This window comes from Zonotrichia albicollis, chromosome 33 (assembly GCF_047830755.1).
Source record: "Zonotrichia albicollis isolate bZonAlb1 chromosome 33, bZonAlb1.hap1, whole genome shotgun sequence".
Classification (NCBI taxonomy): Eukaryota; Metazoa; Chordata; class Aves; order Passeriformes; family Passerellidae; genus Zonotrichia; species Zonotrichia albicollis.
In genome coordinates, this window is record NC_133851.1 from 2,540,588 (window position 1) to 2,557,665 (window position 17,078).

The window sequence follows — 17,078 nt, forward strand, 5'->3', positions numbered from 1 at the left end:
CCCCATGGGAGGTGGCACCCAGGGGCTGGCAATGCCACCCAGGGAAGGGAGAGGATGAGGAGGTGACACCGGTAACGCTGCTGCCGGTTTATTCCTGCAGCCTGGAGCTTCAGCTACAAAAAAAAAAAATAAACCCCAAAAACCCAAAGGATGAGGTGCAGACAGCTCCCAGGACAGCCAGAAAAACCCAGCCCCACCCTGGCAGCAGGGAGGGACCGGCCCCCAAACAGCCTCCAGCAGCTCCTCCGATCCGTGGGGAAACTGGGAAGGGGACTGGGAGAACAGGGGGGACAATTTGGGATAACCCCAACCCCAATCTCTGCTGGTGGGCAGTCCTGGGGTTGCACAAGGAGCTGGCAAAAACAACAGCCAGAGCAGTCCTGGCAGCCCTGCTGGCCCTGCCGTGCCCAGACGGGTGACAAAGGGACCCTCAGGCAAAGATGGTTTCCTCCCGCCGCTTCTTGGTGAGGATGGTGCCAGGCTTGTGCTGGGCATCGGGGTGGTTTGCCAGCTCTGGTGGGCACGAGGACACGGGGCTCTCCAGGATGGCCTGTTTGAGGTCGTAGAACACCGTGGAGTCCTCCTTGGTGAGGAAGGTGATGGCCACGCCACTCTTGCCCGCTCGGCCCGTCCGCCCGATGCGGTGGATGTAATCTGGGAGATGGGAAATGAAGGGTTAAATGTGGGCAGTGCCAGGGCTGGGCATTCCCTGCACTCCCAGTGCCCGGGCTGGGCACCCCACAGACCCCTCAGTGTGGCAGCACTGGGGATGGGCACCCCACAAGTGCCAGAACCAGGGCCAAGTACCACCCACACCACCAGTACCCAGGCTGGGCACCTACAGTGCCCCCAGTAATAGGGCCAGGCACCCCCTGCCCTCCCAGCACCAGGGCTGGGCACTCCACAGACCCCTCAGTGTGGCAGCACTGGGAATGGGCATCCCACACACCACCAGTACCCAGGCTGGGCACCTACAGTGCCCCCCAGTAATAGGGCCAGGCACCCCCTGCCCTCCCAGCACCAGGGCTGGGCACTCCCTGCAGCATCCCCTGCACTCCCAATGCCAGGGCTGGGCACCCCACAGACCCCTCAGTGTGGCAGCACTGGGAATGGGCATCCCACACACCACCAGTACCCAGGCTGGGCACCTACAGTGCCCCCCAGTACCAGGACCAGGCACCCCCTGGACTCCCAGTACCAGGGCTGGGCACCCCCTCCATCCCAAAAAACAGGGCTGGGCACCCCCCACACCCTCAGCATTGGGGCTGGGCATCCCCCATAACCTCAGCACTGGAGCTGTGCACCCCCTACACCCTCAGCACTGGGGCTGGGCACCCCCATAACCTCAGCACTGGGGCTGGGCACCCCCCACACCCTCAGCATTGGGGCTGGGCATCCCCCACACCCTCAGCACTGGGGCTGGGCACCCCCTACACCCTCAGCACCGGAGCTGGGCACCCCCATAACCTCAGCACTGGAGCTGGGCATCCCCCATAACCTCAGCATTGGGGCTGGGCACCCCCATAACCTCAGCACTGGAGCTGGGCACCCCCCACACCCTCAGCACTGGGGCTGGGCATCCCCCACACCCTCAGCACTGGGGCTGGGCATCCCCCACACCCTCAGCACTGGAGCTGGGCACCCCCCATAACCTCAGCACTGGGGCGGGGCATCCCCCACACCCTCAGCACCAGGGGTGGGCATCCCCCACACCCTCAGCACTGGGGTGGGCATCCCCCACACCCACAGCACCAGGGGTGGGCATCCCCCATAACCTCAGCACTGGAGCTGGGCACCCCCACACCCTCAGCACCAGGGCTGGGCACCCCCCTCCATGCCAAGAACCAGGCCTGGGCACCCCCTCCATGCCAAGAGCCAGGCCTGGGCACCTCAGCACCCCCTTTGGTAAAGGCAGTAGCAGGGCCTGGCATCCCCTGCACACCCAGTACCAAAGCTGGGCAACGTCACAGCCTCTTCAGTGTGGCAGCACCAGGGCTGAGCAACCCCCAAAGCCCCTCCAGGGCAGGGAACACCAGGACCAAGCCCCCCAGCATGGGCACACAGCCCCCAGTGCCCCCCTGAGTGCCCCCCAGGCCTCACCCTCGATGTTCTTGGCCATGTCGTAGTTGACCACCATGGAGACGTCGTGGATGTCGATGCCACGCCCGGCCACGTCCGTGGCCACCAGGATGTCCTTGGCTCCAGCCTTGAGGTTGGAGAGGGCGAATTCTCTCTGCTCCTGGCCCTTGCCACCGTGCAGGGTGCAGGCATTGTACTGTGGGAACAGGGCAGTGAATGGGGGCACAGATGTATTTGAGAAAAATCCTTTGCTTGGGATTTTTCCTCCTGAGAGGCTGAGAGGCCTCAGGAACAAAATGGAAACATTGATCATCTGCTGCTGTGGATGCAACAGGGGAATCTGTGATTGGCCCATGATAGCTGTTTCTAATTAATGGCCAATCACAGTCAATGATCATTTGCTGCTGTTCAGACCCCTCCAAACACCACCACATTTGGTGACCCCAAGTGATGAAAAATTCCACACATCCCCACGTGGGGATGAAGGGGACAGGGCTCAGGGTGACCCCCTGTCATGGATATATTTGATGAAAAATCCTTTCCTTAAGAATTTCTCCTCCTGAGAAGCTGAGAGGCCTCAGGAACAAAATGTAAACATTGATTATCTGCTGCTGTGGGATGCAACAGGGGAATCTGTGATTGGTCTCATGTGGTTGTTTCTAATTAATGGCCAATCACAGTCAGCTGGCTTGGACTCTGTCTGAGACACAAACCTTTGTTATCATTCTTTCTTTTTCTATTCTTAGCTAGCTTTCTGATGAAATAATTTCTTCTATTCTTTTAGCATAGTTTTAATATAATATATATATAATATATATAATATATATATAATATATACATAATATATATCATAAAATAATAAATCAGCCTTCTGAAACATGGAGTCAGATCCTTGTCTCTTCCCTCATCCTGGGGCCCCTCTGAACACCACCACGTTTGGTGACCCCGAGGGATGAAAAATCCCACACATCCCACATGGGGATGAAGGGGACGGGGCTCAGGGTGACCCCTTCCCAGCCCAGCCTCACCCCCATCTTCTCCAGGGACTTGGCCAGCACATCACAGCCCTTCTTCTGGTTGACGAAGATGATGATGGGCGGGTCGAAGCCTTGCTCCAGGATGGCCAACAGCTTCTTCCTGTAAGAGCACAAAGAGGAGGAGGAGGAGGAGGAGGAGACAGTTGGGCAAAGAGATGCTGAAGGCTCAGGCCACCCCTAAATCCGTGCTGCTCACCTTTTCTCGGATTCAGACATGAGGAACACCTTCTGCTCCACCCTCTCGTGGGGTTTGCCAGCAGAGCCGATGTAAACCACGGCCGGGCGCCGCAGGTAACTGCGGGCCAGGCGCTCCACGGCCGGGGGCATGGTGGCTGTGAACATGACAGTCTGCAAGGCAAGGGCACAGGGACAGCCTGTCAGGGGGCAGCGTGCCCCCAGAGAGGAAGGAAAGATCCTGGTGGGGCAGGGAAGATCTCCTCAAGGTGCAGGAACATCCCAGTGAGGTAGGAATGCCTCTGATGGGGCAGGAATGTCCCCCACCATGGAGCAGGAACATCCCCAGAGAGGAAGGAATGAATCCTGGTGGGGCAGGGAACATCCCCAAAGGAGCAGGAACATCTCCTCAAGGAGCAGGAACATCTCCAGAGAGGAAGGAATGATCCTGGTGGGGCAGGGAACATCCCCTAAGGAGCAGGAACATCTCCAGTGAGGAAGGAATGATCCTGGTGGGGCAGGGAACATCTCCTCAAGGTGCAGGAACATCCCCAGTGAGGAAGGAAAGATCCTGGTGGGGCAGGGAACATCTCCTAAGGAGCAGGAACATCCCCAAAGGAGCAGGAACATCCCCAGTGAGGAAGGAATGATCCTGGTGGGGCAGAGAACATCCCTCAAGGAGCAAGAACATCCCCAAAGGAGCAGGAACATCCCAGTGAGGAAGAAATGAATCCTGGTGGGGCAGGGAACATCTCCTAAGGAGGAGAAACATTCCCATGAGGAAGGAATGATCCTGGTGGGGCAGGGAAGATCTCCTCAAGGAGCAGGAACATCCCCAGAGAGGAAGGAATGATCCTGGTGGGGCAGGAAACATCTCCTCAAGGAGTAGGAACGATCCTGGTGGGGCAGGGAACATCTCCTCATGAGCAGGAACATCTCCAGAGAGAAGGAATGATCCTGGTGGGACAGGGAACATCCCCTCAAGGAGCAGGAACATCTCCAGTGAGGAAGGAAAGATCCTGGCGGGGCAGGAACATCCCCTAAGGAGCAGGAACATCCCCATGAGGAAGGAATGATCCTGGTGGGGCAGGGAACATCTCAAGGAGCAGGGACATCCCCATGAGGAAGGAATGATCCTGGTGGGGCAGGGAACATCTCCTCAAGGAGCAGGAATGTCCTCCCCCATGGAGCATGAACATCTCCAGTGAAACAGGAATGACCCAGAAGGGCAGGAATGTGATCCCATGGAGGAGGAACATCTCCCATGGAGCAGGATGATCCTGCAGTGAGGTGGAATGCCTCTGATGGGGCAGGAATGTCCCCATATGGAGCAGGAACATCCCCATGGAGCAGGAACAACCCCAGTGGGGCAGGAACATCTCCCAGTGAAGAGGAATTACCCCAGTGGGGCAGGAATGTGATCCCATGGAGCAGGAACATCACCCATGGAGCAGGATGATCCTGCAGTGAGGTGGGAATGCCTCTGATGGGGCAGGAATGTGCCCATATGGAGCAGGAACATCCCCCAGTGAAGTAGGAACAACCCCAATGGGGCAGGAACATCTCCCAGTGAAGAGGAATGACCCCAGTGGGGCAGGATTGTCCTTATGGAGCAGAACTGCCCCCACAGGGCAAAAATGTCCCCTTGTGGGGCAGAAATGACCCCTCATAGGGCAGGAACATCCTCTGTGAGGCAAGAACGTTCCTCCACAGAGCAGAAACGTGACTCCCATCCCCTCAACCCCTTCCCCAAAACCCCAAATTCTCCCTCCCACCCCACAGGAACCCTCCTAGACCCCCCTTTACCCACACCCACCTGTCTGTACTTGTGCTTCCCGGACTCAAAGTTGGCCAACATCTTCTCAGGGTCCTCGGCCTCGTCGGTGTCGGGTTTCTGGTTGGTGACAGGCATGTGCTCCAGGATCTTCTGCACGTCAGGCTCGAAGCCCATGTCGATCATGCGGTCGGCCTCGTCCAGCACCACGTAGGTGCAGCGGCTCAGCACCAGGTACCGGTTCTCCAGCACGTCAATGAGCCGGCCAGGGGTGGCAATGACAATCTGGGGGGACAGGAGGGTTGGTGGCAGCAGCTCAAGGCTGAGATGACCCCCTTGAGAGTCAGGAAGTTCCTCTGACTGCCCTAGAAGCAGAGAGCTTCAAGGTCTCAGAAGACCTTGGCTCAGAATCGGACACCTCTGTGTGTCTGTGACAAGGAATGTGATCCCATGGAGAAGGAAAATCCCACAATGAAATAGGAATGAACCACAAAGACACCTCTGTGTGTCTTTGACAACCCCAGTGGGGCAGGAACGTGATCCCATGGAGCAGGAACATCCCTCAATAAAGTCAGAATGAACCCACAAAGACACCTCTGTGTGTCTGTGACAAGGAACATGATCCCATGGAGAAGGAACATCCCTCAATGAAATAGGAATGAACCCACAAAGACACCTCTGTGCATCCTTGACAAGGAACGTGATCCCATGGAGCAGGAACATCCCACAATAAAGTCAGAATGAACCCACAAAGACACCTCTGTGTGTCTTTCACAAGGAACAGGATCCCATGGAGCAGGAACATCCCACAATGAAATAGGAATGAACCCACAACTCTGTGCATTTTTGACAAGGAACATGATCCCATGGAGAAGGAACATCCCTCAATAAAGCCAGAATGAACCCACAAAGACACCTCTGTGCATCTTTGACAAGGAACATGATCCCATGGAGAAGGAACATCCCTCAATGAAATAGGAATGAACCCACAAAGACATCTCTGTGCATTTTTGACAAGGAACGTGATCCCATGGAGAAGGAACATCCCACAATAAAGTCAGAATGAACCCACAAAGACATCTCTGTGCATTTTTGACAAGGAACGTGATCCCATGGAGCAGGAACATCCCACAATGAAATAGGAGTGAACCCACAAAGACACCTCTGAGTGTCTGTGACAATGAACATGATCCCATGGAGCAGGAACATCCCACAATGAAATAGGAATGAACCCACAACTCTGTGCATCTTTGACAAGGAACATGATCCCATGGAGAAGGAACATCCCACCATAAAGTCAGAATGAACCCACAAAGACACCTCTGTGTGTCTTTGACAACCCCAGAGGGGCAGGAAGGTGATCCCATGGAGCAGGAACATCCCACCATAAAGTCAGAATGAACCCACAAAGACACCTCTGTGTGTCTTTTCCACGGGTTAAAAATTGGTTTTAACAATTTTATTTTTTTAAAAAAACAATTTTGAAAAGTAAACTGGGAGCGGGAGATGGGATTAGGATTATTTTCCTGTCATTTTAGCTCCATTAATTATCCCATCATAAAGGCAGACAAGCACCCATGGAAACAATTATCAGTTTTGTGTGAGGAGTTACAAACTACAAGAGTTTGAATAGAATGGTAGTGAATTTGTCACAGGTTGAAAATGTTGAATTTTGGGGTTTTTAGAATGGGGGTTCAGGAGGCAAGATGGAGGCTTGTCCAGTCTTTCTCCTTCTCCTTCTCCTTGGCCTCCATCTTCTGCTGTGATGGTGGCACTTTTGGGTTGGTTTAGAGACAAACTGTCTAACACAGGTGATAGGATTGGAAAATTATTGTAAATAATGGTTTTAGTATAAAAAGATAACACCATCCCAAGGTGTTCAGTGTGCCATTGTTCCAGACTGCAAGGCAAGATGTGTTCTATTACCATCTGTCTTTTGTCAGTGGGCAGTTTTTCCTTATCTCTTCCACATTCACTCCTCCCTCAGGAGGGGGACATCTGATAACAGCTATTGGATGTCACTGCAGGGCTGATAAGAACTGCAGCATCCCATTGGGAGATGTGAGCCCAGAGGGAGGAGCCAAACACTCCTACATGGATAGAATCTGAGATTTCAAACATTCCTACCTGGATATAATCTGGATTTCAAACATTCCTGTCTGGATAGAATCTGAGATTTCAAACATTTCTACCTGGATACAATCTGAGATTTCAAACATTCCTACCGGATATAATCTGGGATTTCAAACATTCCTACCTGGATATGATCTGGGATTTCAAACATTCTGACCTGGATACAATCTGAGATTTCAAACATTCCTACCCAGATATAATCTGAGATTTCAAACATTTCTACCTGGATATAATCTGGGATTTCAAACATTCCTACCCGGATATAATCTGAGATTTCAAACACTCCTACCCAGATACAATCTGAGATTTCAAACATTTCTACCTGGATACGATCTGGGATTTCAAACATTCCTACCTGGATACAATCTGAGATTTCACACATTCCTACCTGGATATAATCTGAGATTTCAAACATTTCTACCCAGATATAATCTGAGATTTCAAACATTCCTACCTGGATATAATCTGAGATTTCAAACATTTCTACCCGGACACAATCTGGGATTTCAAACATTCCTACCTGGATACAATCTGGGATTTCAAACATTCCTACCTGGATATAATCTGGGATTTCAAACATTCCTGTCTGGATAGAATCTGAGATTTCAAACATTTCTACCTGGATATAATCTGAGATTTCAAACATTCCTACCTGGATACAATCTGAGATTTCAAACATTCCTACCTGGATACAATCTGAGGTTTCAAACATTCCTACCTGGATATAATCTGAGATTTCAAACATTCCTACCTGGATATAATCTGAGATTTCAAACATTCCTACCTGGATATAATCTGGGATTTCAAACATTCCTACCTGGATACAATCTGAGATTTCAAACATTCCTACCTGGATACAATCTGAGGTTTCAAACATTCCTACCTGGATATAATCTGAGATTTCAAACATTCCTACCCAGATACAATCTGAGGTTTCAAACATTCCTACCTGGATATAATCTGAGATTTCAACATTCCTACCTGGATATGATCTGGGATTTCAAACATTCCTACCCGGATATAATCTTAGATTTCAAACATTCCTACCTGGATGTAATTTGGGATTTCAAACATTCCTACCGGGATATAATCTGAGATTTCAAACATTCCTATCCAGATATAATCTGAGATTTCAAACATTCCTGCCTGGATACAATCTGAGATTTCAAACATTCCTACCTGGATACAATCTGGGATTTCAAACATTCCTACCTGGATATGATCTGGGATTTCAAACATTCTGACCTGGATATAATCTGAGATTTCAAACATTCCTACCTGGATACAATCTGAGATTTCGAACATTTCCACCTGGATATAATCTGGAGGTTCTGGAATACCAGCACGGCTTCTCCCTGGATTTCCCAGAGGAGCAGCAGCTGCCTCTTCTTGCCCATTCTCCTTCTTCCATTCTGAGGAAGACTCCACCCTTCTCTACAGGATCCCTGCTCCAGCAGAACCACCCCTGACACTGCAGGAGGGCTGAGCCACAATTCCAATGGGACTGCTGCCAACACCCTGACCCACAGGGTGCCAGGTTGGGTTCTGACTCTCAGTGTTATTCTAGTTTACTGCATTGTTTATTTTATCCTTTTATTTTCTTCCCTATTTAAAGAACTGTTATTCCCTGCTTCCATATTTTTTGCCTGAGAGCCCCTTAATTAAAATTTATAGTAATTTAGAAGGAGGGGCTTTACATTTTCCATTTCAGAGGGGGCTCCTGCCTTCCTTAGCACCCACCTGTCTTCCAAACCAAGACAAACTGTTATTCCTGCTCCCATATTTTTTGCCTGAGAGTCCTTAATTTCAATTTACAACAATTCAGAGGGGAGGGAATTTACATTTTCCATTCCAGGGCCAGCTCCTGCCTTCCTTAGCACCCAGCTGTCTTTCCAAACCAAACCAGCCATAAACCGACGTGCTGGACAGATCTCAGCAGGTCAGAGAAAAAACGTTCAAGATCACAAAAAATAAACAACCTCGAGAAGGAAAGCCAAGGAACCCTGGATTCTTCTTCAGTCTCAGGGCTGGAAAAAGAGATTTTCCAACACCTGGGGGTCATCAAAACACCAGAGACCCCTGAGCACTGACCTCGCAGCCCATGCGGAGCCGGAAGCCCTGGTCCTCGCGGGAGATGCCGCCGATGACGGCCACGGTGCGGATGCCCAGGGGTTTCCCAAATTTGATGGTTTCCTCCTCAATCTGCTGGGCCAGCTCACGGGTGGGGGCCAGGATGATGGCGTAGGGTCCCTGGTCTGATTCCTCGATGCTGCAGGATGGCAGGAGATGGTTGTGTCACTCACAGTGCCACGTGTGTGCCCTCCAGCGTCACCCCATGCCATCCACCATGTCACCCTGTAACCGTGCCTCAATCCCCTGACAGTGTCACCCTGTCACCCCATCCTGTCACCTCCACAGTCCTGACCTCTCTGCAGTGTCACCCTGTCACCCCCACTGTCACACTGTAACCCTGCCTCAATCCCCTGACAGTGTCACCCTGTCACCCCATCCTGTCACCTCCACAGTGTCATCCTATCGTGACCCTGTGCAGTGTCCCCCTGCCACTCCCCTTGTCCCATGGGCAGTGCACTCTGCCACTCCCCACCATGCAATGGGCAGTGCCACCCTATCACTCCCCCTGTCCCATGGGCAGTGTCCCCATGTCCCATGGGCAGTGCCACCCTGCACTCTCCACCATGCAATGGGCAGTGTCCCCTTCCCACTCCCCCTGTCCCACAGGCAGTGTCCCCATGTCCCATGGGCAGTGCCACTCTGCCACTCCCCACCATGCAATGGGCAGTGTCACCCTGCCACTCCCCCTGTCCCACGGGCAGTGTCACCCTGCCACTCCCTGTGTCCCAGGGGCAGTGTCCCCATGTCCCATGGGCAGTGCCACACTGCCACTCCCCACCATGCAATGGGCAGTGCCACCCTGCCACTCCCCCTGTCCCACGGGCAGCGTCCCCCCTGTCCCATGGGCAGTGCCACTCTGCCACTCCCCACCATGCAATGGGCAGTGTCACCCTGCCACTCCCCCTGTCCCACAGGCAGTGTCCCCCTGCCACTCCCCCATGTTCCACGGGCAGTGTCCCCCTGCCACTCCCTGTGTCCCATGGGCAGTGTCCCCCTGCCAGTCTCCCTGTCCCACGGGCAGTGTCCCCGTGTCCCAGGGGCAGTGTCCCTGTCCCCACCGGTCGATTTTGGGCAGGGTGGTGATCCACACGAGCAGGGGGATCAGGAACGCCGCCGTTTTGCCGCTGCCGGTCTCGGCCACGCCGATGATGTCGCGGTTCTGCAGCCCGATGGGGATGGCCTGGCGCTGGATCGGGGTGGGCTCCTGCAGGGGGGAGCAGGTTGGCAGCAGAACTTCCCCTGTTCCCCCTCTCCAAACCCCCCCTGCCCGCCCCTTTTTCTCCCCCTCACCTTGTATCCACACTTGTCAATGACCTCCAGGATGTGGGGGGGCAGGGAGGAATCCTTCCAGGAGCGGATGGGATTTGGGATCTTGCCCCCTTGGTGGTGATGCTGTAATCCTCACGGAAGATGCGCCAGTCCCTGTCTGTCATCTCGTCCAGCTTCTTCTGGGACCAGTGCCGGTCATCCCAGCGCTGCTTGGCCTCCTTCTTGCGCAGCTTCCGCAGGCGCGCCCTGCGAGGGAGGGAAGGGGTGGGGAAAGGGAGAGGGAAAGGGAGAAGGGATGAGGGATGGGGAAAAGGGAATGGGGAAAGGGGAATGAGGAAAAAGGGAATGAGAATGGGAAAAGGGGATAGGGAAAGGGAGAGGGATGGGGGAAAGGGAATGGGGGAAAGGGAATGGGGGAAAGGGAATGGGGGAAAGGGAATGGGGGAAAGGGAATGGGGGAAAGGGAATGGGGGAAAGGGAATGGGGGAAAGGGAATGGGGGAAAGGGAATGGGGGAAAGGGAATGGGGGAAAGGGAGAGGGAAAAGGGAGGGAAAAGGGAGAGGGAAAAGGGAGAGGGAAAAGGGAGAAGGGAGAGGGAGAAGGGAGAGGGAAATAGGAAAAGGAGGATGGGGAAAGAGAGAGGGAAAAGGGAATGGGGAAAAGGGAGCGGGGAAAGGGAATGGGGGAAAGGGAGAAGGGAATGGGAAAAGGGAATGGGGGAAAGGGATGAGGGATGGGGAAAAGGGAATGGGGAAAGGGGAATGAGGAAGGGAAAAGGGGATAGGGAAAGGGGAGAGGGAAAAGGATGAGGGATGGGGAAAAGGGGATAGGGAAAGGGATGAGGAAAAGGGAGAGGGATGGGGAAAAGGGGGATGAGGGAAAAGGGAACGGGAAAGGAGAATGGGGAAAAGGGATAAGGAAAGGGATGGAGAAACGGAGAGGGATGGGGAGAGGGAAAAGGGAATGGGGGAAAGGGAAAGAGGGATGGAGAAAAGGGGACAAGGAAAGGGGATGTGGAAAAGGAATAGGGGAAAGGGAGAGGGAAAGGGAGATGGAGAAAAGGGAGAGTGAAATGGCAATGGGGAAAAGGGAATGGGGAAATGGGAATGGGAAAAGGGAGATGGAGAAAAGGGAAAGTGAAACGGGAATGGGGAAAATGGGATAGGGAAATAGAATAAAGGAAAAGGGAATGGGGAAATGGGAGAGGGAAAGGGGGATGAGGGAAAAGGGAATGGGGTAAAGGGGAAAGGGAAAAGGGGATAGAGAAAAGGGAACGGGGAAAGAGGAAAGCATTATGGGGAGAAAGTGATAGAAAACAGGAGATGAGGGAAAAGGGAATGGGGAAAGTGGGATAGGAAAAGGAGAATAAAGGAAATGGGAGAGGAAAACGTGACAAGAGAAATGGGGATGAGGACAGACAGATGAGGGAGGGGGACGAAGGAAGGGAATGAGGGCAGGGAAAGGAAAGGAACAACAAAAGGGAGTGAGGAAGGGGAAGGAGAAAGTGGATAAGGCTCATCCTGTGCCTCTAGAACCCTCCTGCCAATTACCTGCAGGACCTGCTGCAGCCCAGCTCCACATCCCAACCAAGCTAAGCCAGCCATGACCCCACACACCCCTCAGCACCCTCCCAGCTTCCCCAAAACCTCACTCCTCCTGCTCCTTCTCCTCCAGCGTCCTCCTCTTCTCCATCAGGTCCCCGTAGAAGCGCGACTGCTCTCGTTTCTGCTGCTTCAGGTCGATGCCGGCGATGAAGCCACGGCCCAGCAGCTGCACCTGGTGCCTCTCCTTGTACCTGGAGGCAGGGTGGGAGCATCAGGAGCAGGCCTTGCCCCCCACAGGGACACCCCCAGCCCTCGGGGCACCCCAGAACTCACAGGGGGTTGTAGTCAATGGAGGTGTCCTCTGATGCATCCCACTCGAACACGAACTTGCGGTCGTTGAGGTGCCGCGTGCGCCGCCGCTTCTTCACCCCGCCCAGGTACCGCTCCTGCAGGACCCCAGGCTCAGTGGGACGCCTCCATCTTCCCCCCAGCCCCCCTGGATCATCCCCCAACCCCACCTTGATGGCGTGGAGCTCTTTGCTCTTGTCCTTCTCCTCCCGGATCTTCTGCCTGCCCTCCTCATCCTCGGTGCCGTTGGTTTCCCGCTCCATGCGCTCGCGGCGCTCCCGGCGCTCGCGCTCCTGGGGGTCTTCTGGGGAGCAGGGGAAGGGGCTCAGAGCCAGCACCCACCCCCAGGGCTGGGTGAGGGGCTCCAGGGATGAGTCCTTACCCAGCATCTTCCTGCCCATCTCCTGGAATTGTTTCCTCTTCTTCCTCTCCTCCTCCAGCAGCCGCTGCCGCTCCTCCACCTCCTGCTGCCGCCGCCGCAGGGCCTCGGCCTCCCTCTCTGCCTTGGACAGGAACTTGGGCTGGGATGGGAGAGAGGAAATGTCACACCGGGCCTGCCTGCCACCCCCTGGGCTGCTGGGGGTCCCCTCAGCCTTCTCTGACCCTTCCTGGGGCCCCCAGGCCTCTTCTTTCCCTCCTGTCCCTCTCTGGATCCCTGAGACCTCTCCACTCCCTGCCAGGCTCTCTCTGCTCCCTCCCTGTGTCCCCTCCCCTCTGTGCCCCTCATCTTTCCCTCTTCCCTCCCAAGGCCCTTCTGCTCCTTCCTGGGGGTCCACCAGGCCCCCCATGTGCCCTCCCAAGTCCCCCAGCCCTCCCTGCTCCATCCCACGATCCCTCCCGGTGTCCCCTGGCACTCCAGCTTCCTTCTGGGCTCCCTCTGCATTCCCAAGTTTCTCAGCCCTCCCTGTCCCCTCCTGGGGTCCCCACAAACATCCAGCAGAGGGAAGAGGCTCCTGTTCCTTCTCCCACCTTGGCTTCTGCCTCCTCTTCTGCCTTCTTCTTGGCCAGCAGCTCCTCCAAGGACAGCGGCTGGGCCTGCAAGTGAGGTCAGATGTCAGCACCACTCCTGGGGACCTGAATGTCCTGGAGCCACTCCTGGGGACCTGGATCCCTTGGAATCACTCGCCAGGTACCTCAATCCCCCTGGAGCCACTCTTGGGAACCTGGATCCCCCCTGGAGGCACTCCTGGGGACCTGAATCCCCTGGATCCCCTCCCCAGGGACCTGGATTCCCCTGGAGCCACTACTGGGATCCTGAATCCCCCTGGAACCACTCCTGGGGACCTGGATCCCCCTGGAATCACTCCTGGGGACCTGGATCCCTTGGAATCACTCCTCAGGGACCGAGATCCCTTGGAGCCACTCCCTGGGTCCTGAATCCCCCTGGAATCACTCCTGGGGATCTGGATCCCCCTGGAATCACTCCTGGGGACCTGAATCCTTTGGAACCACTCCCCAGGTACCTGGACCCCCCTGGAGCCACTCCCCAGGGATGCAGATGCCCCTGGAACCACTTGTGGGGACTTGAATCCCCTGGATCCCGTCCCCAGGGACCTGGATCCCCCTGGAGCCACTACTGGGATCCTGAATCCCCTTGGAATCACTCCTGGGGACCTGGATCCCCCTGGAGCCACTACTGGGATCCTGAATCCCCTTGGAATCACTCCTGGGGACCTGGATCCCCCTGGAGCCACTACTGGGATCCTGAATCCCCTTGGAATCACTCCTGGGGACCTGGATCCCCCTGTAACCAACTCTTGGGGACCTGGATCCCCTGGAACCACTCCTGGGGTCCTGAATCCCCTGGAACCACTCCCCAGCAACCTGGATCCCTTGGAATCACTCCTGGGGACTTGAATTCCCGGGAACTCCTCCCCAAGGATCTGGAGCCCCTTCCATCCCCTCCTCACCTTCTCCTTCTTCAGGGCATTTTCCTCCTCTTCCTCTGCTTTCCTTGCCTCCCGATCCTTCCGAGACTTGGAGTCCTTCCCCCTGCCCGGGGACAAACTTCCAAGGGAAACAGCACCAGGAATAAGACACCAAGCACAGCCCTGGGGGATCCCAAACCTCCAGGGGATTTAGGGGAGAGCAGGAACCCCCCAAAGAAGTGACAGGACCCACCTGGACCGCTTACGGTCCTTGTCCCTCCGGTGCCCATCCTTGTCCCTGTCCCGCTCCTTCTTGCTGCGCTCCCGGTCCCGCTCCTTGTGCCGCCGATCCCTGTGGGACAGCAGACTCAAAATTTTAAAAAGGAGCCTCTTTATATCCTCTTTAAAACAAATAAATACAGCTAATAAATTTTTCTTTATGCCCTCTTTATAATAAATAAACATGGTTAATCATTTTTTCTTTATATCCTTTTAAAGAGGGTATAAAGAAAAATTTAGTAACTAAAATAAAGAGTATTAAGAATCACAACAAAATCTTTACAATATTTCTTCTCCTCTCACAACTTTTTATTTCCCACTGACAAAGCCATCAAAGCTCTTCCAAACCACAGGGATAAATCTGAGATTTGGTTATTTTGAGATTTCCTGGCCAATGCAGCAGTGAGTGTGGTGGGCTCAGTGCTGCCCAATCCCCAGGGCACTCAATCCTGCTGTGGGGCAGGGTGAGGAAGAAGGCAGAGCAGGCTCCAAATTTTAAAAGGGAGTCTCTTTATACCCTCTTTAAAATAAATAAATACTGTTAATAATTTTTTCTTTACGCTCTCTTTAAATTAAATAAATACTGTTAATAAATCTTTATAATAAATAAATACTGTTAATAATTTTTTCTTTATACCCTCTTTAAAGCAAATAAATACTTATCAATTTTTACACACATTTAAAAGAGTATAAAGAAAAATATATTAACAGCAATATATTTATTAATATAATAATTTTATAGTTTACATTAATATATTTATTAATATAATAATACACATTTATTATCAATAAAAAACCTTCACAGCACTTCTCCTCCCCTCACAACTTTTTATTTCCAACTGACAAAAGCATCAAAGCTCTTCTCAAATCACAGCTGCCTCACCTCTCTGTGGACTTGGAGCGGGACCGGGATCGGGATCGGCTCCTGCGGCGCTCCCGGGATCGGTGGCGCTTCCGTTCCTTGGCCGGGGGGGAGCCCTTGCGCTCCCGGTCCCGTTCCCGGTCCCGTTCCGGAGAGCGGGAACGTTTCCTCTCCTCCTTCACCGGGGATGCGTCCCGATCCTTCTTGTCCGCCACTTCTCCGGCCATCTGTGGGGAGGGAAACACCGGGAGGGTCAGGGGGGTACCGGGAGGGAAATTGGGGTGCAGGGGGCGACCCAGGAGGGAGAGAGAGGGGTTGTGAGGGAAGAGAGGGACCCCAAGAAGGAGTGGGGAGGGCTGAGAGAGCACCAGGAGGGAACGGGGAGATGTCAAAGGAGCCGGGGAGGGAAAAACGCCGAAAAGAAGCAGGGAGAGCTGGGGGACACCTGCATGAGGGAAAGGGGACCTTCAGGAGGATGGAGAGAGAAAAGGGACCCTCAGGAGGATGGAGAGAGAAAAGGGACCCTGAGGAGGGAGAGGGAGAAAAGGGACCCTCAGGAGGGGGGAGAGAGAAAAGAGACCCTCCGGAGGGAAGGGGGAAAGAAAAGGAACCCTCAGGAGGATGGAGAGAGAAAAGGAACACTCAGGAGGGAAGGGGGAGAGAAAAGGGACCCTCAGGAGGGGGGAGAGAGAAAAGGGACCCTCAGGAGGGAAGGGGGAGAGAAAAGGGACCCTCAGGAGGGAAGGGGGAGAGAAAAGGGACCCTCAGGAAGGGGGAGAGAGAAAAGGGACCCTCAGGAGGCAGTGGGAACCCGGGGAGAGCGCAAAGGGACCCTCAGGAGGATGGAGACAGAAAAGGGACCCTGAGGAGGGAGAGGGAGAAAAGGGACCCTCAGGAGGGAATGGGGAACCCAGAGAGAGCCCAAAGGAACCCTCAGGAGAGAGGGGGGAACCCAGAATGAGCGAAAAGGGACCCTCAGGACGGGGGAGAGAGAAAAGGGACCCTCAGGAAGGAGTGGGGAACCCAGAGAGAGCGCAAAGGAACCCTCAGGAGTGAGGGAGGGAACTGGGGGACCCCCGAAAGGGCACAGAGGGACCCCAGCAAAGCGCGGGAAGAGCTGGAAGGCCCCGAGGAGAGAAGGAAGAGGGAAGGGGGACCCCGAGAGGGCACAGGGAGCCCCCGGGAGTGAATGCAGGGAGCCCTGAGGGACCCCGGAAAGGCTCCGTGAGGCCCGGGGGACGCGGCGCAACGGCGCGCCAGGCCCTGCCGCTGGTACCCAGTACCGGGGCTCTGCCCGGTGCCGCGGCACCACGGCTGTGCAGCCCCCAGGCCCCTCGCTCGCTCCCTGCAGTGCCCCCGGCTCGCTGCCGCCGGTTCCCGCTCACCACCGCAGCCCCGCGTTCAGCGCCGCCGCTCCGCCGCCATGTCTGCCGGGCCCGCGGGGTTTACCGGGACGGCGCGGGACTACAGCTCCCGGCAGCCCTCGCGGCATTGGACTACAGTTCCCGGCATCCCCCGCGCGCCCCCGGCGCCCCTGCGCGGTCGCAGCACCCCCGCGCCCCGCGATCCTTCCGCCG

General features: G+C 54.7%; 1 protein-coding gene across 1 annotated transcript; it reads right to left on the reverse strand.

Annotated features, from left to right (window-relative positions):
* Positions 1 to 72: 72 nt before the first annotated feature.
* DDX23 (DEAD-box helicase 23) lies at positions 73 to 17,041 on the reverse strand. The gene is given in 18 exon segments (XM_074530517.1): positions 73 to 654; positions 2,101 to 2,275; positions 3,108 to 3,216; positions 3,313 to 3,464; positions 5,107 to 5,349; positions 9,289 to 9,466; positions 10,389 to 10,534; positions 10,621 to 10,712; positions 10,715 to 10,845; positions 12,252 to 12,395; positions 12,478 to 12,590; positions 12,663 to 12,796; positions 12,875 to 13,013; positions 13,462 to 13,527; positions 14,403 to 14,499; positions 14,614 to 14,712; positions 15,523 to 15,728; positions 16,887 to 17,041. Coding segments are annotated over 17 exon segments (2,448 nt in total). The 5' UTR covers positions 16,887 to 17,041; the 3' UTR covers positions 73 to 430.
* Positions 17,042 to 17,078: the final 37 nt, after the last annotated feature.